The sequence below is a fragment of the Lepisma saccharinum genome, chromosome 5 (assembly GCF_977018435.1).
Source record: "Lepisma saccharinum chromosome 5, izLepSacc3.1, whole genome shotgun sequence".
Lineage (NCBI taxonomy): Eukaryota > Metazoa > Arthropoda > Insecta > Zygentoma > Lepismatidae > Lepisma > Lepisma saccharinum.
The window spans coordinates 38,226,264-38,250,779 of record NC_139233.1 but is presented as its reverse complement, the minus strand read 5'-3'; the positions used below and the strand labels follow the sequence as shown (position 1 = coordinate 38,250,779).

At 37.3% G+C, this 24,516-nt stretch overlaps 1 protein-coding gene across 1 annotated transcript in view; it reads right to left on the bottom strand.

The window, feature by feature from the left end:
- Positions 1-3,448: 3,448 nt before the first annotated feature.
- The window catches only part of LOC145988334 (uncharacterized), a 60,162-nt gene continuing 39,094 nt past the window's right edge, over positions 3,449-24,516 (bottom strand). Inside the window, exons 4-7 of the mRNA XM_083123201.1 lie at positions 20,707-20,914; positions 14,328-14,518; positions 7,243-7,653; positions 3,449-3,706 (exon numbers count right to left, since the gene is read on the bottom strand). Coding sequence (XP_082979327.1) covers positions 3,500-3,706; positions 7,243-7,653; positions 14,328-14,518; positions 20,707-20,914 — 1,017 coding nt within the window. The 3' untranslated portion in view covers positions 3,449-3,499. The remainder of the gene's footprint in view (positions 3,707-7,242; positions 7,654-14,327; positions 14,519-20,706; positions 20,915-24,516) is intronic.

The window sequence follows — 24,516 nt, the reverse complement described above, 5'->3', positions numbered from 1 at the left end:
ATCCAGACAAGAAAATTCTACACTATTTCCCAACCCAATGATTGTTTTTGTATTTGATAAAAACTGCTAATTTCAAGAAATTTCACACACTTTAATAATTATTTTCTGTTGTGTGCTAAAGACTATCATGTGGAATTTCTCAATCTTTTAGTGTTCCTGAAATGGGAAATCATTTGCCAAAATCTGTATCAAGATGACATTTCCTCTGGTACCAGTACAGATATTTTAGGATTCCACACACCCATAGTGATTGTTGCAGGCAGAGCCTACTCCCAAGTTTGTAGACTTCCAATTTTCATGCCTGGCAGCTTGAAATCAATAATTCAGCATGCTAGATCTTGGAAGTTAACGAAGGGATGATATATCTGATAAGAATATTTAGCCCTGATCGCATTTTATATTCTCCTGCTATATGACAATGTTACCTACATGTGGTGGTCCTGTGACATCTGCGTGAAGGCATGGATGGTCCCTATAGGGTTATTGCAGAGTTGAGTTGGAAAGAGTCGTGTTTGTATCAATGGTGAAATTCTAGAATATGTGTGAAACAAACTTGACTAAGTTGCTGCCACAGATTTACGTTCACTGCATTAGTTGGCTATACAGGAAACAGTTTTGTATGAAAGTTTTCATATCTGTCAGAGATTTAAGTGGTTAATGTACCCTGGGAGAATAGTGAGGATTCTATTTCCTTTTTCTTTGTGTAAACTTTAAAGAAAGTGAGTACATGATACAAAGTTAGGGAATTTCATTATTTGATAAAACTATTGTGAAAACTAATTTAACTTTATACACAGGTGCCAGGTGTGGCCCTACCGCTGTGTTTTTCAACTGGAAGTTTTACATAAAAATTTATATTGTAATTACAAATCCTAGTTACAAATTTTAATTTGGTCAGTATAGATCAGCCTATAAGCATAAAAAAATCCAACTCAATCAGTAAATGAAGTATTTTTTTTTTTAAATGAAATTTCAACTCTGCTGTTTACCTCCTCCACCCCCATATGAGGGTCTAAAATGTTACCTGTTTATTGCCTGGTATTCTTGCGACAAGGATTGCACTTGTGCTGCTGATATTTTTTAGAGAAAAAAATTTCTAAAGTAAAGCAGTGTTAGTTCCCCCCTCCTCCCCCATAAATATAGCTGCAATCAAAATAAACTTACTAACCGAATGCCTTAAGGCTCACTTAGCACTCAAAACCAAATATTGTGTCTACAGACATCAACAGAGTCCTAGTGTGTTCCACAAGTTGAAAATGCCAACTGTGACATAGTGTGACCCAAAATAGTGTTTACACTCTGAATGTTAATAACAGAAGAGATACTAATAAAGATAACTTGACTGAATTTTTTGTATTTAAAGTTGCAATATCTACATTGATTGTGTGTAGGCAATCTGTTCCATCACAGTTCACCAGGTGAGAGGCATTTGTGCACCCAAAGTGGCGCAGAGGTGAGCAATGTAAGTGAAATAACCACCCAGATCTCCCAATTCAATAGTTAGATATGTACCTCTGGGAAACTGAAGAACGATGTGTACCCCCACAAAGCTATGGTCACTGGATGATATGAAACATGCAATTGACACTACCTGTGCTTCCCTTCCTGTGGAAACCATATCGGTTGTTTGTCAATCTGTTCTATAGCATTGCTGCCAATGATGATATCTCTTAAGTTTAAGGTATGCGACACAAAAAAGTTCATACTTGCTGTTATTAGTGTTCCCATTATTAACGTTCAAAGAATGTAAACACTATTTTGGGACACTATGTGTCGCACCCCAGTGTTAGTGACCTGATCTAAATGTGACATGTCATGTCTGCATGTAAGGGTTATGAATATGAATCATTGTTATCACCAAAAGTGATCTTTATAATTTTTTCAGTGAAAAACAAGCACATTTTATAAGGAGTTACTTGAAGTTTTAGAAACACACTTTGTAGCTACTACTGAAGAAAAAGTACTGGTGGTGAGTACATCCTGCAAAACACTGTTTCAATATACTTCTTGTGCACTCTGGTTCTGATACATGGAGGTAAATTTTGCTGAAAATTACCAAGAAAGTTTTTAGAATGCATTTCACTCTTAAGGTTAAGAACTGGAGTATATACTTGGGTGGAGGCCACCTACTCTGGTATCGTAGTCAATAAAATGCATTTGTGCATGGTTTACCTCAAAGATTTCCTAAATTCTTTCTTATTCACTTTAACCTTTTGGGTCCCAAGTATCTCGATCGAGATACCCGGTGTCAAGGTCGTAGTTTTTACGTTATAACTTTTCTATTTTTGGCTAGAATTTAGTTTTTTTTATATATTGTTCCTAACACATGTATTTAACAAATGTTTTTTTTCTTCATTTTTTTTGTCCATGAAAATGGAGGGGAAAAGTGACTTCTCTTTTGAAGGTCAAATTTTTGCCGACAAGGAAGACCAGCGTTGTTGTTCTAAAGCAATGCTTTTCACTCCCTCCTGTTAACTGCATTCGAAGGAATCTTGTTTATCAGTGTCCAATGTCAAAATGAAAGTTTTCCGTGAGGGCACAAGCAGGGAGGAGGGGAAGACTGGTTGTTGAATCTGCATTGTGAGAATGGAATTTCGAAGCACGATGAAGGAAACATTTGTTTGTGAGCACAAGTGTTCCATAAGGTTGTCTAGAAATAGAATGTCAAGCAGTTGCAAGAATCTGCGTTCATTTTTCACTGCATTCTAGCTTTTCATCCGTGAATGTTGTGCGTAGGTGTTGCATTTTGTGCATTGACATTTTTTGGGGGGCGGGGGGAAACACCATTTTGTTTTAAGAAAAGTATTTGAGGGGATTTCCCCCTCCATATGTACACCGAATGTGCATAAATTATGTATCATCTGAATCTGTGATTCATTCTGCGTACAACGGTATATCTTTCATATCTCTAGGGCATTTAGTTTCTGAGCTATAGTTATTTCAAGGTACCGCTGCATTTTGAAGCTTGAATCAGTGGCGTGCCGACCATTCCTTTTGGCGGTACAACTCAAGTTACATTGGTCATACGACAATGATGCAAATATTTTTCTGTTACATGCCAGCGATAATTTCTATGTGCATTTTAACCTTTATCATATCCTTTTTTTTGGGTGGGGGGGGGGGAACCCCATTTTTAAAAAAGTATTTTCAGGGGATTTTCCCCCTTTCCCCCTCCATATGTATGCCAAATGTGCATAAGTCATATATCGTCTGAATCTCTGGTTCATTCCACGTACAACGGTATATCACTCATCTCTCTAGGGCAATTAGTCTCCGATCTACACTCATTTAATTGAAACTTTGCATTTTGCTCAAAATCGGCTCGGGACCGAGAGGCTTACATGTGAAAATGGCCTTGGGACTCAAAAGGTTAATGCTTTGTGAGAAAAGAGCACACAAAGTATCAGTACAAATTGGATCAGCTATTGGAAAAAGGATAAAATTAATTTACTAACAGTATATTTCATTATCAAGTTTACATCTTTAAAAGGCCAATAGTTCACTTATAACTGCAAATAATAGTTTTAATGAAGTTCATTTGTTGTTTTATATCTGCTGCAACTATTAATGCCTGCATATCTTCAGAACAACCAAATTTCCTTGCTACAACTCCAACAGCAACATATTTATCAGAGGACCTTTCTTCCAGTTTTGCAGTTCGTCTTTGTGATGAAATCTTGCACACCATTGCAGATCCCAAGTCAGCCTGGTAAGAGGAAAAAATATTGTTAATAGGGGGAGTGTTACAGACTTGATTGTATATTTGTAATATTCACAGTCTACAAAGCATTTATGTGAGAAACATTCCATGTCAAATCATTCAGGTCATGTCCCAAATCAGAGATTTTGATGAAATTTGGTTTGCTTATATAACTTTTGATGCAGGTTCCAAAAACATCAATTTTTTTAGACTGGTCAAGAGGTTCAGAAATTACATGCTTTTCAAAATCTCTGTACATGTCTCATACTCCACTTAACACACGTTAGGTTCACACACACAAATTTTTGGATATTATATCGTAACATATGTTACTTTAGGCTTTGTTTTAACCCTTTCGAGGTGGATGACGAAAAATTAGTCGTGCATGGAATAACACTATAAATGCCAATTAGGGCTTGTTTTGTTCAGAATTTCCAAGGCTTTTGTTCGGTAAGGTAAACATGTTGATGTGTACCCATTTTTGGAAGCAACAGACAGGAATCTATTTTTTTTTCTCTCCAAAGTTTGTCTAGCTCCCATCTGGTAGCACTCATCGATCTGGGCAAACCACCACTTATCGTTGATTGCGCCAAGTTATGTAATGGCGAATACATAGTATCAAAACTATAATACAAATAGTATTTTTTTTTAAAAAAAAAAGAAAACTCAAGGTCAAGGAGAATGTTTTATCACAACGGACTGGAAACCGGAAATTAGCCCATCGAGCTGGACAAATCGCCACTAGTCTCCGATTACACCAAGTTATATAATAAAGGCAATCCGGACTCTGTGGCTAAGTGGTTAGCAAATAGCGCTGCAACTCAAGGAGTCTCGGGTTCGAATCCCACTACGGCATGTTTGTGAATGCCCATTCATCAATTTTATCATTTCATCACTTGTCCCCATCTTAGCAAATTAGCCAAGAGGCACAAAACATGAAGTAAAAATAATATCAATCAATTATATAATCATGAATACGTAGTATCAAAACTATAGTACAAATAGTAAATATATATATAAAAAAGAAAGAATATCAAATATTTCGCTGAAACTGAAAGCTTGAAAAGGAGTAGGATTGTTCACAAGGGCATTAACTCTTACACCTAGCTGTCCAGAGAAAGGAATGCTGCCTGAATGCTGGCAACCACACACAACATTTGATTGCATTTGCCAGTCGTGAAGTGATGCGTTCCGAGGTTGCCAGGAACACACATGCTGTGAAAAATGACATAGCTACAATCAGTCACATTATGTACCATATAACAAAACTAGAAACCCATTCTGTAACCTAACAGGAAGTAAACGTTATGAAAAATTGTAGAAAGAATAGAATTCAAGTGGAATTGGTCATATCAAATTGTGTCAGCTTACATGTCAAATATTGGCAAATGTAGTTACCAAGCTGGCATCTACAACTTAGTCTATCCACTTCGTCCTTCTGATACTAGTTGTCTTTGACACTGAACAGATGACAAAATAGAAGTGAAGGAACTCAAAATTCCAAAGGTAAGCAACAGAATATAATTGAGGGCATTGTGAGGCAAGTGGCAAAAATGGTTGAAAATACATGGATACAAGTAGTAGTAAAACAAGCTCTCCGACGACTGTTTATCTATGCACCGGGTACACATGTAATAGTTTTCAACTGTGAACAGGGCAGTGTATTCGCTACTGATTCATCATCTAGATTGTTACTGTGGTTTTAGCCATAATGTAACAACGTGAACTTCTGATACTTCCGTTATCAGCACAAGTACCACAAGGTATTTGGACACAAACCTGTAGATATCAACCTTGCAATGAGATTTGCAAATATTTGACATGTAGTAGGTGGGTGTAAACAGCCACATGTAAGCTGTAAGTCCAATAAAATTTATTGTTGTTGATACTTGACATTTAGGCCGAGACAAAATCCGAAATTGACACTTCATTTGAAATAAGTTTTTACCATTTCTCATATCATTGATTCACTTCTCCCTTCCCCTAAGATTACTGGTGATCTTCTGGCTGGTAGGCTATGATGTTCGGTCTACTGGATGAGTTTCTCGCTTTGTTTTACAGCTAATAATGTGGTTGGTAGTTTGTAATTTTTCACAAAATGTGTGTGTTCCTTGCAACCCTGCCGTGCGCTGTTTCGCCGCAGAAATTAAATCACAGATAAGATCAAATGTGGTGGGGTGGGTTTGCCAGCATTGAGGCAGCAAAACAAGTCTTTTTTGAACTGCTGTAGCGTCGAATCGACACACCGAGAAATGTGTTACTGAAAAAAGTTGTTTGTTTTGATGTTCTCTATATACGAATATGTGGTCTGTGGGCACCATTAAAATGACACCCTGTATAAAATTTAGTTGTGGAAATTAAAGGGAGGAATGGGGGCAATGCATGAAATTAGCTGTTGAAGTTAGTCATTTGTTTTTCTAAAAAAAAAAAATATCCATAATAATACATGGTTATTTATACACTCATCAGAAACCTAATTAAAAAAAGCTTACCCATTCTGCACAAATTGAGAAGACTAAGATTAAGGCAAACCTGAGAGAAGATAATTTATAACCTAATGTGTTCCATTCAAAGTGGAGCTGCATGTGGCACAGAGATTTTGAAGAGTGCTAACCCTTGACCGATCTAAAAAAATATGACATTTTTGGAAACTGCATCAAAAGTTCTATCAGGACACCAAATTAGGTATGGTGGGTGACATTTTCATAAAATACTGGATGATTGGACATGGAATGACCCAGGCAGGAGGGAGAATTAATTTTGCTTTTTGTAGATCATGGGGAGTTTTTTTATTATGGCATGGATATTGTGTTTACAAAACACTTACAAAAGGTGCCTAACACTCCCCAATATATTGAAAGTTTTCAGTATGTCAAAGCTTTTTGCTTTTATCAAGATGATCAGGACAGGCAGGCATGTAGGAGATTGCAGATTTTTCATAGGGTGGTGTCCCATTCCTGTTCACCCATGTTCTGTGGGAGTCTTGTGCAAGGCTGGTGGTATTTGGTGTACATGTCCATTATGTCTTGCTGCCTAACTGCTTTGACAAAGGATGTAACAAACCACTCCTCCATGCTTGCCTCACCCAGAAGTATTTCCAATGTGAAAACCTACTTGCACCAAAGATATGGCTTAGCAGTGGAAAACCCCTGTTCTTGGTGAGAGTTTGTGTTTTAAGTCCACTTTATGCACAGTAAGGCTAATTGGGACTGGACCTACGGTTTAAAGTGGGATCCGAACACTGTGCCATATGCCTCCACCAGGTATCGAACCCAGGACCCCTTGATTACAAGGTGATGATGCTACCACTGCGCCATCGGGGAGGCAAACCCCCTCTTCTGTATCCCTATCTAACATACTAGCTCATACTCAGCAAACCAAGAGACCACCCAAAAGATATGCAAATTATGCTGTAGTCCGTAACAAAACTGGATAACTAGAAGCACCCACCAGTCAACAACATCCAATGCCACCAAGGCAAGTTCCAGAGTAGGTTGATTTTTTTGCAAATAAAAATTCACTACATGTAAATGGGTACATACCTTGCATTCCTCATTGTAGCCTTGACTGAACACGCACAGTTGTGAAGAGTTGGAGCTGACGTTATGGAAGCGTTGCACCTTTTCTATGCAGGCATCTCCTCCGACTGATTGAACAGATGCTTTACTCAGAACTCTGCTTTTGGCCCCTTCCACACCTGGTTCACCAGTGTCGTCATCCTCAGTGTTTTCACTGTTTCTCTCCTTGAGTTGGATAACTTCATTCCCTTTGTTGGCAATCTCCTTTCCAGATTTCTGCTTCTTCAACTGCTTTTCTCCATCCTGGAGGAGCACACTTAGTTTACTGGAGGTTGCCTCCACCTGAGGGTACAGGGGGAAGGTTTCCTGGAAATCCACTCTTACACTTTCATCTGCAACATGAAAGGAAGTTTCCAAGTCGTCAAACTGCATCATCTGAAAATAAAAATTGATCAGAAATGTACAAAATGATAGAATTCTACAATACAAACTTTAATTTTGCACACTAGTGTAGTATGTAATTTCAAAGCTATACATGCATACGTATAGGAAACACACATGAACATTGATTTTTTGCACATAATTAGCATGCACCTTATAAATCAGAACAAAAGAAACACCACTTGTACCCACTGGACTTGGGGGGGGGGGGGACACTTGTGTGCATGCACACATTCAGTTAATGGTACAAACAAAAAACTAAAACTGGTTTAGTCTTCAATATGGTGTGTGACCACCTCTGGCAGCAATACAGCTTTGCATGCTGCGAATCAGGACACCAACATATTGTGGCAATAACGCCAATAATTCCTGGAGAGTGATTGGCAGATGCTGGTGTGATGCAATGTGTTGTCCTAGAGAATTCCAAAAATGTTCTATTGGATTTAAGTCTGGTGTGTGAGTGAGAGAGAGACACACTACTCCATGCACAGAATATCTTCACCTTCCAGGAACTAATCCACAAGCCCTGCTCAAAGGGGATGAGCATTTTCACCCATGAAGAGAAACTTGACCAAAAGCACCTCGAAACAACCAAACATACGATGCCAAGATCTCATCTCAAAACCTTGCTGGTTTTGCTGTACCACTTCATGCAGAGCTGTTTTTCCAGTTTGCATGATACACCATGATGGAGCCTCCTTCATATTGGTAGCTTTCCACAATATTCTCAGGTCGAAATCTTGTTTCTGGTTCGATCCAAATGCAAATCCTTCGTGAATCGGAGGGGAGACCGAAACTGGACTCATCACTGAAGAGAATGTTGGCTCACTGTTCATCCATCCAGTTGACATGCTGATGGCACCACTCCGGACATCATCTTTTCTAAAGTCGTGTCAAAGGAACACGACAGCTGGTTGCCTGGAATACAGCTTAGTCGAAACCTCCTGTACACAGTGCATCTGGATACAATAGGTCCAGTGGATGCTGCAAGGTCAGATACACCCGCTGTGCAGTACTACGAGACAGTCTCTCTCAGAGGACCCTGTAACTGTTTTCTCTCACTGTTCGTCACTTGTGGTCATCCTTGTCCAGGTCGTAGGGATACATTTTCAGTCTACAAGTTGCTGTCACTTTCGAGATGCAACAAACTGATGCCCATTCAACCATCTGGTCACATCACCTTGCGACTGACCTACCTCTATTCGACCTATCGCTCTCCATTGAAGCAAGTCTTCTTCTGTGCCATAGCGCATTGTTAGGGAAGCAAATTTATGGTAAATAAAAACTGAGGAGAGTGGTAAATAAAATGGTAGATCAGCGGTATATACCAGCAGTGGAAAAAAAATTGGCACACACTGTTTCATGAGAGGAAACAACATACAAAAAAGCTATAAATTGATAAACTACTTCATTTTTATATACTGTACACATACACAAGTACTTAGCTGTCCAACCAAAAAGAAAACATCAACACAAAATCTCTTCATTTCTAAATTGCATATCTCAAGTGATTTATTCATATTTAAAGGATATCCTTGCTGTCCAACAAATAAAATAATCACTACTGCACATACACAAACATGTTGAAAATCACATGATGATAAACAAAATTCATTGCAGCGTCATCCTGATGTGATCGAAGATAAAACGTTCTTCAGCTGCAAGTGGTAGGAAACTTCAGGCAAACGTTTTGTTACAAATCGACAGTTTGCGCGCACAACCTCGATTGCTGGTTTTTGCGTGTTTTCTACTTAATTTGATGATATTTCACGGTTATTTCGCGAAAAAGCCTTCATTTCGTGGAAAAGCACACATTTCGCATTACTTCGCGAATAAAACTCGTGCATATTTCATCATGGGGGGTGTAGTTACGTGCAGAATGTTCAAAATTGCATCTTTTTTTCACATTTCGCGAATCGCGAAAATTCAATGTCCCTACGCATTGTGTACATATTACAAGTCAAGTTAATGCTGGACTGATACGAGCAGTCACCGGAAGGTACACTTGCCGCTAGGTGCACTGCAGACATCAGATGGTGGTCATGCAGTACTGCAGGACATGACTGCCATCTTCAGTTTTATATACACGACAATCATACTCTGCATTCATTTAACAGCAATCTTGGACCATTGTATGGGATGTTTCTACCTGCAGGGTGAGGTTTAAGTTCGTTGCTTTAATTTTGCACACTAGTGTACTTTTAAGGACCAGTTTTTCAATATAAACTTCACGTTAGCATGTATCTCGAAGTTTTTGAAAATTGCAGTTTTGTAATGTGCAGTTAGCTCTGTAACTGGAAGTATGGTGGCAACTAATTTAACCCCTACTCCTGGAACATAGCAAGCAGATTGATTTTCTAATATTTCCTCAAGGAACTTTTAAAGTTCCACACTTGACAACTTCACTGTCAGATTAAACAACAAATAATTTACTATTGTGGAAGACTTTTTTTTGTTTGGCAGATCTCAACCAATGTCTATTTTGGGAAATAGGCAGCTTGGTTACTGGAATTTTTTGGTGCAATGGTATTGCATACTTTGTGACAAATTATACATGGTCTTCTTAAAAGTATTTATTACATGGTTGTCTTTCACAGCTACAACAAAAGCATCCTTTTTGTGAAGTGATCTTAGTGCAGAAAAATCTTGAGTGAATTTTAAACTTTTACTCTTTATATCTTCATATTTTTAGACATTGACCTATGAAGCATGTTCAGAGGATGTTTTGTTCTGTAGTGTAAGACACCTGCATATTCTCCCATGTTTTTAATATATATAGAAATTGCTGGAAAATTTGACGTTGTCAGACTTCTGTTTTTATTTTGCTTGCATGCCTGCATTGGTGTTATTTCTATACAATAAATAAGAATTGTTGCATTAAACTAAGTGAACTTTTCAGAATATCCCACTGGATTGTACACCCAACGGCAAATTAAATAGGGGAAAAAAAGGTTTTCCAGACTGAAAATAAGTTGGCAATGCTGCGAACACCTAGGAGGCATTCTTGGTAAAGATACTTGAGTAGCGTCGAGCAAACTTTCCTGAAAAGCACAACTCCAGTATTGAAGGTCATGCTATATGTGGATTGGCAACTTTCAGGAGCATGCTGTCTGTCTACACAGTTCTCCCAAAATGCTTGTTTGAAGATGAATCTTCTGCTAGCATTTTATTTTTCAAATGTAGTTCTGATATTGTAGTCACTTTACAATTGTTTTTATTTGCTCTTATTTTGCTTTGCTTTCATGTCACTTTTATATTTAATCGCAACTATGAAGATTGATGATAATCAGATTAAATTTATGAAGGGATACTTAAAGAAATTGCCAGACCAGGACTAACCCGAAATCTAAAGCAGATAGGTTGGGAAGACCGTCAATAACTCCCTGCCATGAACTGGCTTATAACATTTAATTCCTCAGGAGTATATTTTGCTCTGTTCATGCCTAATATCTACTTTCGGACAATTAATTTATAAGTGACATTAATCCACACTTCATTCGGTGGGGACAAGCCACGTATTGTTTGAGAGGGACAAATCTTGTTCATATACCATGAACAATGAGGATGAATGAGTGATATGATAAAATTGATGAATGGACACTCTCAAACATTCTTGCCCAGGCCAGGATTCGAACCCGGGACCCCTGGTGTCGTAGAACGATGTGCTAACCACTCTGCCACGGTAACCGGCACGTGCTAAACACTACTTTCGGAGATCATTTGGACATGGCAATTTTGATATACAAGTTGCATTTTCTCCACTTACATTCATTATGTCCAAATTTTATCCTAATGGATAATCTTGCAACAACGCAAAATGTTTTAATTGACTAATTCCCAAGGACTAATATATTCTTGACCTAAATTTTTTAAATGCAAAATCTAGGCGACTAAAATGAACACTGAAATGAAAATGCAATTTTCATTAAATACACTAAAAATGCTGACCATAGCAGACTATTATATATTATGAATAACACTACACACATAATCCTCTAACAGGGTTTTCTTCGGAATAAGATTCAGGAGACTTATAGGATCATCATTTACTACAAAGCAATAGCTATAAAAATGAGATAAACCTGAAATGAGGGGTTAGAATTCACCATACGAGAAGTGCAGCAGGTAAAAGGAAATACATATGTAAGGAAGAGATGTGTAAGTGTAAGTTTGTGAAAATTGACAGTGGTAGCACTAGATGCTTTTATGTCAGGGGTCCCAGGTTCGAATACTGGCCTGGGCATTAATGTTATTTTTGAACGTTCTATTTATCATATGTTCACTAATTTTCATTGTCGCGGTTGCCCAAAAGTTGCAGAAAAGCTATGCTAAATAACAAAAATAAAAATATATGTGGAAATTAAAGGTGAATTAAGAGATAAGATATATTTCATGAGCAATGTTCGATAGAAGTTCTGTTAAGATGTCAAACCTGTAACAAGCATATAGCGAAGTTGTGTGAAGGATCAACGATAAGCTATCACATTTAATCTAAGCTCGCACAAAGATATGGACTGAGCGAGCCACAGCAATGCAAAGCAAAGAAAGCACTTAATCATTGAGAGAAACAATGAATTTCAAGGCTGCAAATTTTTGCAAATGTTCAGGTTTGAACTCTCAAATAATTATTGTGCGACTAATAGTATCATGTTGTAAGTCAGTGGGGACTTGAGGTGCTTTGCGTATTGTTTTTCGAAATCATTTTCATTGTTTCCATTCTTGATATAGGCAGCATTTCACAATAAGTTCTTAATTAGTTTGGGTTTTTGTTTTAAGTCCATTTTATGCACAGATAGGCTAATCTGAACTGGGCCTACAGTATAAAGTGGGATCCAAACCTTTATATGTCTCCACCGGGTATGGAACCCAGGGCCCCTTGATTATCACCACAGACTGGATCATTCTTCTCTTGTTACTATTCATTAGAAAATAAGAATTATTTCATATCACTCTTACGGTCTATCGTTGCTATTGATTGACGAAACAACAATGCATCAAGCTTAGAAGCCGACACCGAAGGTCAGATTTTTGTTATTTCACGCCATTGTTCTATCAGTCTCAGTTAATTTTGATACTAAAGATTAAAGATGTGACAGGTGGCTACTATTACCTTTGCCGTTGTTTGTACAAACCTGCAGTCAAAAGACATGTAAAATTTCAACATCAGTAGTATTTACATTGACAGGAATTATTAATGTTTTGACTGAACTCTTCATGCTTCTATGAGACAATAGATATATTTGTGCTCCATAACAACATTTTCCATGTATGAGATTCATCTTTATTAGAAAGAAAGCCAAATTTGTAGCACTTTCTTCTTATTGTTGTTAGTATTTTCTTTCCTGATAACTGAATGAAAGTAAACTGCCATTGTCACTAAAGTTTCCAATGCAATGCAATGCAAAACGTGCTTTCAAAAGCATTGTGCGTGTGCACCAGTGTTTGGAAAATTACTTTTTTAAAAGGAACAGAGTTACAGTTTAAATGATCATTAATTATAACAATTTAGAAGCTAATGTCCACTGTGAAAATAGAACACACGTCTTGATTATACATTTCATGAAACCAAAGTGAAACAAAAGAACATGTTCTATATTCAGACCATGAGGATTTAATGTACAGGGTTTTCCTAAAGTCCTCCCCACATTTGAATTCTCTAACTTTGTAACTAACAGATATTTCAGTGAAATAGTGTGTGTACTGCACAGCACTCTTTAAAGTTTAACCTAGCAAAACTGCACGTTGAGAGGATCACGTGACTGCGAGCAATTACGTAATTCCAAGATTATGTCAATTCAGCAGTAGTCAGCGCATTTTGTGATATGCAGAGCTGAAATATTTCATTCTGGTGTACAAATTCCAAACCTACGACAGGGATAGCCCAAAATTGAATGTGATTCACACTGTGTTGACGGATCACCTAATCGGGCCTTTCTTCTCAGAGGAATATATCGTGACAGGTGCTACGGACCTCAACATGTTGCAGACGTTCTTCCTTCCCCAGCTGATTGCACTTTGTGTAAAGATGAGACATGCACTTCCAGCAAGACTGGACACCTTCCCATTTCGCTCTTGCAGTCAGAAAATTCCTGGATCAAGAATTCGGAGGCAGTTGGCTTGGCCGCACAGAACCCACATCATGGCTTACAAGGTCGCCAGATCTGTCTACATCTGATCTGACAGTGGGGATGTGTCAAGGTGGAAGTGTACGAGGAAAAGTCAAGAGATCTGGATGGCCTCAAAGCAAAGATATCTGCAGTGATCATGACACATTTTGAATGAGCAGCACCGGAAAGCCATTCTGGGTTTCAAGACAAGATTGCAGGAATGCATCGATGTGAATGGTGCCCTGTTGGAGGTGGGGCAATGAGGATGACATGTCTGGTGTTGGCAGGTAAAAAATTAATGATTACTGTGAAATACAAACTTTATTTTATTGAAATATCTCTGTTAGTTACAAAGTTATAGCAAATTTAAATGTGGGAATGACTTTAGGGAAACCTTGTATAATGCACGGAAACAAATTTTGGTTCCACTGTATTGGCTAAACAATTTACATCGTTGAGAAAGATTGCAGTCTATTGGGCCGTCAATAATTGCTTGTCATTACTGTGTAGTTATTTTCTATTGCACATAACGATGAAGAAAAATTAGGAACAACTACTTACATTAAAATCCTGAAGCTGTGATTGACTCCAACCTGCAACAAGGCATTCTGTAGGATCATAAGCAATCCCTGAAGGTAAACAGATTGTAGATATCTGAGGATACTGCTTGAAATCTACAGCATACTGCAACTTCAGAAGTGCAATATCATGTTCGTGATTGTAGCTTCTTCGATTTAATGATGCAAGGAAAACTATAATGGAAAGCGTTAACTTTTAAGGAAGGCTGTTTTAATCAATGATACACAAAATATAAATTCTAGTTACCAAGGTCCTCTTATCCAAAGTTCAGATGCAGGGGGTTGCTCTTTTGTTGTACATGTGGAGTAGTGAAACTGTCTTGTTACAGAAGATACAGTTTGGAGGGTTGAATGAATATCTGTCTGGTACCTTAGCTCACCGAGAATTAATTCCAAGCACTGTTTTATGTAAATGATATATAGTAGTGTGGACAGGAATGAAGAAAACTTCAATGTTCTAGTGAAAAACAGGGTCCAGGGCTGGAATAGATTGTTATTGAGTTTAACTCCACTTTATGCACAGATAGGCTAATCAGGACTTGATTTCCAGTTTAAAGTGAAATCCTAGCCAGTATGTGCTACCTGGTATTCAACCTGGGAGCCCTTCATTACAAGGTGATGATGTTGCCATTACACGATTGGGGAGGCCCAGAATAGAAAGTTTATTATTTATGTAGTTTTCTTAATTCCTTCCATTGCCACTAAACTGTGATCATGTACACAAATGAGGAGTAAACTGAAGCATATTGCAGTGGTTAAGATTGAAATTTAAACTGTAGGTCCAGTTCAGATTAACCAGTGATCAGAATTCTACATTTACCAAAAAGTAGCTCACTAAGCTACTTCTGGGAAAGAAAAAGCCCCCCCTAGTATGATAGTTGCACTTACTGGAAAATAGATTCTGTTATTTATTATGATGATTCCAGTCATTTGATAATTTTATAGCAGTGTTACTTCAGTTACTTATTTTTACTTTAGTGTTTGAGAATAACATACCTATGCAAGTGGCATATCAATTCAAATTTGATATATGAATGTTGCCCAAATTAATGATTACAACTATACACAAATAAAATTTGGTAGGATTACATAATGTTCACATACCTATTTTTCTTGAGAATAAATATTTCAGTTTTTAATAGTGATATGAATGCAGCATTTTGAACGATTTTATTTTATTTTTTGATTTTATTTGCTTTATTTTACTTCGCTTTTGTGCCACTTTTGGCTTTGCGAATATGGGGATGAGTGATGATATGATGAAATTGATGGACACTCGCAAACATTCATGCCCAGGCCAGGATTCGAACCCGTGACCACCCCTGGCATCGTACACCACTACACAACGGGGACTGGCATTGAGGGTAAACGATGCTTTATAACTGTCATTTTTCTTATTAAATATTCCTGCTGCTCACGTGGAATATTAATGAAAATGGGGGCTTACACGTGTGCATGTCAGATATTTCTGAGACTGCTTTTCTAAAAATTAATTTGAATTTATTCTATGTATCAAAATTAACTATAACATGTGCAAAATGGGAATAAGATAAAAATGTGATATTTCTCAATTTTATCTTCTTAGCACTTAATGGAACATTTGTTATAGGAGGAGAGGTGGGGGGGGGGGGGCTATATTTAATCGAACCTTGGGAATAGTTGTGGGATGCTTCTACAGGTAATGATATAAATGAAAAAACATGTGGAGCGATGCTTTAAGTTAAGTTTTCATTGGGATTGCTTCCCTGAAGACAGTGGAAATTGTGTTGCCTTGTAATCAAAGGGCCCCAGTTTTGATACCCGGCGGAGGCACATATTGGTGCGAATGGCTCAAAACAGAAACTAGGGAAGATGCCTATTTGGGAGGATGGGATCCTCCTGCTTCTCCATTCCCCACACTGCTCATTGTCATTCATCATTCTTCCTCATTCTCACAATTAGCCGAAAGTGGCAGAAAGCAACTATAGACAAGAGAATGACTAAGTAAACCATTCATCCTCATTGCCATTATTAGCAACAGTTCCAGAAAAGTGATGCAAAAGTAGGAACAATACATAAATTTGAAAACTATTAACTAAAGAAAATTGTAGTTTCTGAGGAAAAGTCAAGAATTCGTACATACTTTTTACAATATAAAATATATTGAGCAGGTGCGGATGGCCCTATAGTGCACAGGATCAGTGAACCCCCAGGAATGTATGGTATTCACCTCTTAAATTAATAGAAAACATTTATTTTTTCACAATTTTTCGCTAAAGTTTTTATACAATATGTCGCATTTGTGTCCGTAACACTGTGCGCTCTTTTGCCGAGATGGAGAAACCGCAAGTCAGCCAACCTAGTGCAGTTCCTCAGTTGAACTCCCACAGGAGAGCTCATGTCGTAGTGAAGGCTCTGGCGGCAGGTGGAAGCTCAGGGTCGCGATATGGGCAAAATACATGTAAGATGATACTGCTGAACCTTCGTATCAGGCACACAGACATGCACAATTCGTGCTCTCCCGCAGCAGAAGAGACAGTCCTTGCTGCTTCCTCCCTTTCAGTGTTTCCCTGTGGGGTTTGAGTTTGAAGCACATTCATTACATATTCAATCTTGTCTTTGTATCATTTTTTTGCCCAACTTCTTGGAATAAATGCAAAATTGTTGCAGAGAAGGGTGAGTAATGAATGAAAGCTGGAATTAGATACGATGAATTAAAATAAGAGAGATACATTACCAAAATAGGTTGTGCATGCATTCAGACTTTTTCCTTAAAGGTGGATACACTTCGGGTATGTCCAAGTAAAAGAGTGGGGTGATCTTATACAAGAAAGGAAGTCGTGACCAACCCTGTCTGTGTCGATATATCAAGTTTATTAGTTTTTGAAGTTCTTGGATAGTTGTTGAAAAGGATTAAATGATGCTGTGAGTGAAGCGAGGAATGAACTATGATACATCATTTGATACAGTGTAGGTGTTGCTGTCTGCGCAGGTAAGAAATGGCTGCTAAAAATGTATAATTATAGTCATTAAACAACGTAAACAAACTTTGCCATTTCTCTTTAAAAATAATTGTAGGACTAGTTGTAAGTAGTTGTTTTCTAATTGCAGGCAAGAACGTTCGGAAGCCCACCTGGAAAATTAATGTAAACCTAACATATTACACATAATTTCATTTGTTACACTAATTTATGGTAATTATTAGGGCCCGGGACTTTATGTCCTATAAAAGTGTAAAATATGAATGTAATTATGTCAAAAATTGAAAAATATGCCATGAAAAATTTTAAATGTCAGAAAAATTCATAAATATTGCCAGTAAAGCCAAAAATATGCATAACCGTACTTTTGAATTTATGCGGAAAGTCCGTATCTTTCAGGGAATATCGACTAGGGTGGGGGTGGGGTATTAAATGAAGCCAGAATCCCTTTAACCAAAGAATGTAGTGGGAAAATACTGAAAATGTTGTGAAGTTCACTGCAATTATCCTAAGTTTCATGTATTTTTATGTCCGATTTACACCTTTGTAGAAACTAAAGCATAATTGGCAGCTCACTATAGCTCTGGTAAATCTAGGCAACACAACTTTCTTTGAAAGGTTGTTATGTATTACTATGTCTAAATGCTCCAATTCTGAAGATCTCTTCGAATATCCTACCCTGGTTTCACACAACTTACAAAAACAGAATATTGTCGACCCCAAAATCTGTAAGAAATACCCTCAGGCTCACCAAAATTTTCTATTCACTCGCACTTCTACATACGTGTGCATGCATTCAGTACTATGTGTCTCTCACTCAAACAAGTTATGTTGAAACTGCCATACTCTATTTCCGATAGAGTAGGGCGTGTAATGTATCAAATGTTATTTTTACTTTTGACTGCTTGTTGTGAGAAGCGAAAAAGATAAAGAAATGAGAACAATTGAAACTTGTTTACTTCCTGCCCGGTGATTCTTGTGCAAACACAACAATACTTGCACAGCTATCAATTGTCGGTGGGGTAAGAGAAAATGGGAGGTATTATTGTTTTAGTACAGAACAATAATAAGAAGACTGCAAGAAGAGAAGAAAAGACTGCATCTTTTTTTTAATATCTTTGTCCGTAATTTCCTTGTCCTGTCGTTGATAATGCAAACTATCCATTATTTATGTGCAAGACAATTACAAAATTATACAGAAATAAGTTACAAGAAAATTTAAGAAATATGTTGTAAAAAATGTGAAATTGGTCAAACATGTTAAAATGTGTTTTATCAAGTTAATCTATTTCGGCTGATTTTCATCCGATACATAAAGATCTCACCTCAGTATTTGATCAGATACCAAATAAACAATATGTTATTACATAAAGTCCCGGGCTCTAGTAATTATTATAAAAGCGTTGCAGGGACATGTTAATTTCAGTTGAAGGAGTGATTTTTGAGGCAACAACACTATTACAAGGAAAAATGTGCCTTTACCCCCCCCCCCCCTGGAGAAATGATCTTGCTTGCCCCTCCCTGGAACAAATCCTGCAGACGTCCATGATTTTCCAATAAAACCCCATATTTCTTTCATACAGGCACAATTTATTGTAGTTAGTTTTAGCCCTAAATTTATTTGCACACCCCTAGTATGAAACCTTAATTTCCCAGGTGAAAAAAATTCTGAACAAAACTTTTAAGCTCCCCCCTCCTTTGATACTATTTTTTTTGGACAAAAAAGTATTTGCGGAAAGTGAATGTGTGTAACATGACTTCGGTGAACACCCAGGAAAATAATGCACGAGACGTGCCTGGTATTGAGGAAACTCATGTAAACCCGAGTGTTCTAAACATTTTGTAATTTTAAAATTTGTGAACAAATATCACAAAAATAATTGTAATTCCATAAACTCTATCGTTCTTGTAACAATAATTTCTTGCTGGTGAGATCCTATACACTCACAATGATCAATGCTGTTAACGTATTTGGCCAAGATTGCTGGCACTATTGCTTGTCATTGTAGTGGAAAATTGATCACTCGTTTTTGCAATGCAAGTTGTATTTTACAAAGTAATTATTGATATTTTGCTATCTCTTACACCATGGATATCCACAGGATTTGTTCCAGATGTGATGCAAACTAGGCATTTTTTTTTCCAGTGGTGCAGAAAAAAATGTAGCAGTTTACTGGAATATATTCATGTATGTCAGTTATCTGGATATTACAATTATTCATATTATGACAAATTACGCAGATATCAATAATCTAAAATATCAAGATATTTGTAATCTAGGTTATCCATATTTCCATGTAATAGACTATTTTTATGAACGTCCTGCAAAAGTAACCATTATTGCCGAATATTTTTGTCGCTATTGCCACATTCAAATTCTTGAGAAAAATGTGGCTGTAGCGAAATTTTCACTACAACTACAGGATTTTTGAAGCTTTGCTACCGTTACAATTTTTAAAATGTAGCATCGCTACTGCTACAAATCTTGTAGTTAGCTACAGTAGCGATGCTGTGAGTAGCATGTTACTTCTGACCACATAGATTAACCTATCATGACCATAAAGTGGGCTGAAATTAAATTTTAAAAAAAAATCTTTATCTTTCTAAACTTTGTGATAAAAATCCGAAAATTTGAGTACTCTAAAATACAGGGAATAATAATATATCCAAAACCCTGGCAGTTGGGAGGGGCGTTTGCACTTGTTGAATTAACACCTGAGACAAACGCAGATATAGTGTTAAGCATAACAGGACTTTTTGTAACATTAATTTTTAGTATGCTACTTGCCAATTTTTTGACAAATCCATGAATATTGGATATGTTGACAGATTAAAATAATTTTTCTTCATCTGAATTCAATGATGGGGGTAAAGTTGTTCATCTGCACAATAAATGTGCATCTAAAGTGGATTTTATTGAAGCAGGCACATGTAAAAAATATTAGAATTTATAGACAGTGCAGTAACTTAATAGATAAATTTGGAATTGTTCACATTTTATATAATGATAATCATGAGTGGACTGGAAATTTTTAAGCTTTTAAAATCTTTTAATTTGGGTTTAATGACTTCAAATTCTATCTGTATTTCAAAAAATAATTTAATACTACTTACAAAACAGTTTTTTTTAACAAGAATGTTTTGATCTTATAGTATGTTGAATAACAAAATATAATATTATTCAAGTCCTGTGTTGTTAAACAAGTGATAAATTTTATGATGAAAAATTCTCTGGTGGAGGCGAGTAATTGTTGACATTCCAGTATTCATAAATATTTCCATTTCAAACCTATTTGTAATAAATTCAAGATAGATTTATAACAAGGAAATAAACACTTTCTGAATGCACTACATATTGGAATTACAGAGTGATACAACTGTCAATTGTCTGACAATACTTACCTGGATGCACAAATCTGCGAACTATGGGCACTTCTAGGCTTCTGAAAGCTTCTGTGGGATTTGACTCCAACATGATGTCCCAGTCACCCAATCGTACGGAAAGTTCCGATCTACCTCTGATGCAGGAAGCTGATGTTAGAACATGCCTTTCAGTCACAAGTGCTCCACCACAGAGGAATAGTTGTTTATCTGCATCTATCACAGCTACCTGGAACATGTAAATCAAAATTTACATTAAAAGATAAAGCAATGTCAAATAGTCAATGAAATGTGATGTGGGTATTCCGGTTAGGTTATGAAGACTCCCAGGGAAACTATATGATTTAAGAACACTGGATAGTCAGGGAATACTAGATGTTAGATATGGACTGATGGATGTCCCATTATCATATGTTCAAAGAACCTGAACTGTTCATTCATTGAACATTTTGAATATTTGTTATGAGTATTTTACATCAGTCCATCCAATTTGCAGTAATACCAGGCTTCTTGACAGTTTTCTTAAATTATACTGGTTCCCCAGACTTTGAAGCCAATGGGAATCGATTGATGAAGGGAACGTTGTGCTACACTATATAACCTAACCTTCGTAATTAGAATATACACACAGATAAGTTTCTTAAATACTTGATAACATTTAGTAGTCAATTCATGCTTGATTTATCTTTATACAACAAACACATTATATGTGTGTGTGAGGTGATTGCAATGGATTTTGCATTTGAATAGAAACTTAATTCTACTTCTACATCAACTCAAATAACATTGCATGATTTTTTTACTAAGTTACGGACTAATTATACAAGGTTGGATAAAATAATGTCAAATGTGTACACTTACAAAAAACTGCAAGTCCTGTCAGCCAGCCTTATTCTCCCCTTCCCTGTGCAATTGTGCTTTAAATAAGAGCATCTTATTTTGCAGTTTATAGCAGAGCATAGGCGTAGCTTTGCAGGGGCACTTGCCCCACCCAAATTTTCATATTTATTGAAATTTACAAATTAAGAGGTACTTTCATTAACTTTCTGGGATGAGATAAGCAAAGTAATATAAATAATATACATTATTTCACAAATCTAACAGTTATTTAGCAAATAATGATGGGTGCTATTTTTATGGGATAGTGTGCTTTCCCCCAAAGGGAAGCCTTAAGTTACATCTTACCCCTTTCCTAATTAGGTCTCAAGTTACGGCTATGTATCAGAGTGCAATCACCATTATGCTTTCTCCATTGGAACCCATTATTTCTTTAAGATTTGGTTGGTTGTTTTGTTTATTTTACTTCACTTTTCTGCCACTTTTGGCTAATCTCAAAGATTAGGATGAGTGGTGATGTGCTCCTGCACAAAGGTCGGCATTTCTTTGAAAGTAGGTATTGTCCAAGATGTTGAGTCTACTGAAAACCAGAGTTTTTCCAGCAGGAATTGAACCCAGGACCACTCACACCAAAGGCAAGAACACCTACTCAACTACATGGGAACCATCAAAACAATTGAAAACAAGGAAATAAAAATTTGTTTGCATAATTCGTAATAAGTAACCAGTGACGTGCGGTGATGTCGACACTTGCGGTAGCAATCAATGGCGTGCCTAAGGGAGGTTTGTGTGGCTCAATCCCCCTCCCCTTTTAGGGCCCAGTATTCCTAAAAAATAGAACGTCAAAGAAAGGAAAGGATTGCAAAATGAGGAAGGACGTGTTAATCCCACCCACTTTCGAAAATCCAAAACATGTTGATTTGACTATTAAGCCAGAGATCCCGGGTTCGAATCCCGACCTGGACATGGGTGTTATGTGTGTTTCTCTCTTCATCAATTTTATCGTACCATCTTCACGATTAGCCAAAAGTGTAGGAAAAGCGAAGTAAAACAAACCAAATGAAACACTCAATCAATGATTTGATTTATGCTACTTAGCGTCGCTGTCACATTTGGTTAATCGCAAAGACGGTACAATACAATTAATGAAGAGAAACAAAAAAACACCAATGCCGAGGTCGGGGTTCGAACCCGGAACTCCTGGTATCATACCGTGCAGTGATAACCACTACCACCCGGTTGGTTGATTTGGTGTTTAAGTCCACTTTATGTACATACGAGGGTCACTATTTATATTTTGATCCTTGGCAACACTGATTGAAGTTAGGCGCGATTTGACGTTTGCACCGAATCGTCTGGGATTATTGACCATAACGTACTTCAAATGTTTTGTCAATAGCTTCATTTGTGTTGTTTATGTTGCCTTGGAGATTGCGCGACAACAATAAAATGGAATTAACTCGTGAACATTTTCGTGCGATGATTTTTTACGATTTCCGACGTGGATTACCAAGACAAGAGTGCATCGATCAACTTACTTCCACATTTGGCGATGAAGCCCCATCCTTTGCCACTGTGAAACACTGGTATAACGAATTTAATCGTGGCCGCCATTCGCTCACCGACGAGATTCGCGAAGGTCGTCCAAAATCAGTTGTTGTTCAAGAAAACATTGATGCTGTGCAAAACCTAATACTGCAAGATCGTCATGTGACATACTGTGAGATTGAGGCAACCATAGGCATTAGTTCCACCAGCATATATAAAATATTACATGATCATTTAGCTGTGAGAAAGGTATGTTCTCGTTGGATCCCACACAATGACAAAAACTCAAAAAGACGCTCGCGTCAATTGGTGCAAACAAATGCTCAATAAATACAATCGTGGTGCTTCAAAATACGTATATAAGATTGTAACAGGTGACGAATCATGGATATATGCATATGAGCCGGAACGTAAACAGCAGTTGACTGTATGGGTGTTTTGAAGATGAACCCAATCCAACAAAAGTTGTTCGCGCTCGAAGCACATCGAAACAAATGGTCGCCTGTTTTTTCGGGAAAACTGGTCATGTGGCAACTGTGCCTTTAGAGGAACGTAGAACGGTCAACTCTGAATGGTACACAACAATTTGTTTGCCAGAGGTCTTCGGTCAAATACGGAAAACAAACAAACTCCGTCGGATCATTCTTCATCAAGACAATGCCAGCTGTCACACATCTCGTCTAACAACCGACTTTATGAACAGTCAAAAAACAGAATTGATGGGTCATCCGCCGTACAGTCCTGATTTGGCACCCAATGACTTCTTGTTCAAGAATAAATTGCGTGGACAACGATTTTCGTCGGCGGAAGACGCCGTTGATGCGTTCAAAAACCATATTATGGAGGTGTCAAGAAGATTGGAAAAACTGCTTTGACAAATGGTTCGAACGAATGCAAAAGTGTATTGACCATAAAGGAGAATACTTCGAAAAACAAAGCAGTTTTCAATGCCAAATTCCTGTTTTTTCGTTGTTAGGCTCAAAATATAAATAGTGACCCTCGTAAAAGCTAATCGGGACTGGACCCACAGTTTAAAGAGGGATCCAAACCACTGTGCGTCCACCTGGTACCGATCCGGGACCACTTGCACTCCTACACAGAGGTCGACCGACAACAAAGATGAGTGGAAAGCTCCAACTATTCGGATACTTTGATATCGGTAAAGCAAACTGCGTATTTACTCAGTGGTACGTAAATTTCAATTGGATTTTTGAAACATCATATTTGCATATGATTAACATTTTTCCAAAAAAATTGCATTGATTGATTTCCCTAATTTCATCATCTCACGATCTCGTTACTGAAGGATCCGGGTTCGAGCCCTGGCCTGTGCATGAGTGTTCCTTTGTAACTACTTTTCATCAGTTTAATTTAATCAACGTTCATCGTCATGGCAGAAGTTAGATAAAGTGAAGGAAAATCAACGCTAAAGAAAGGAAAAAGAAA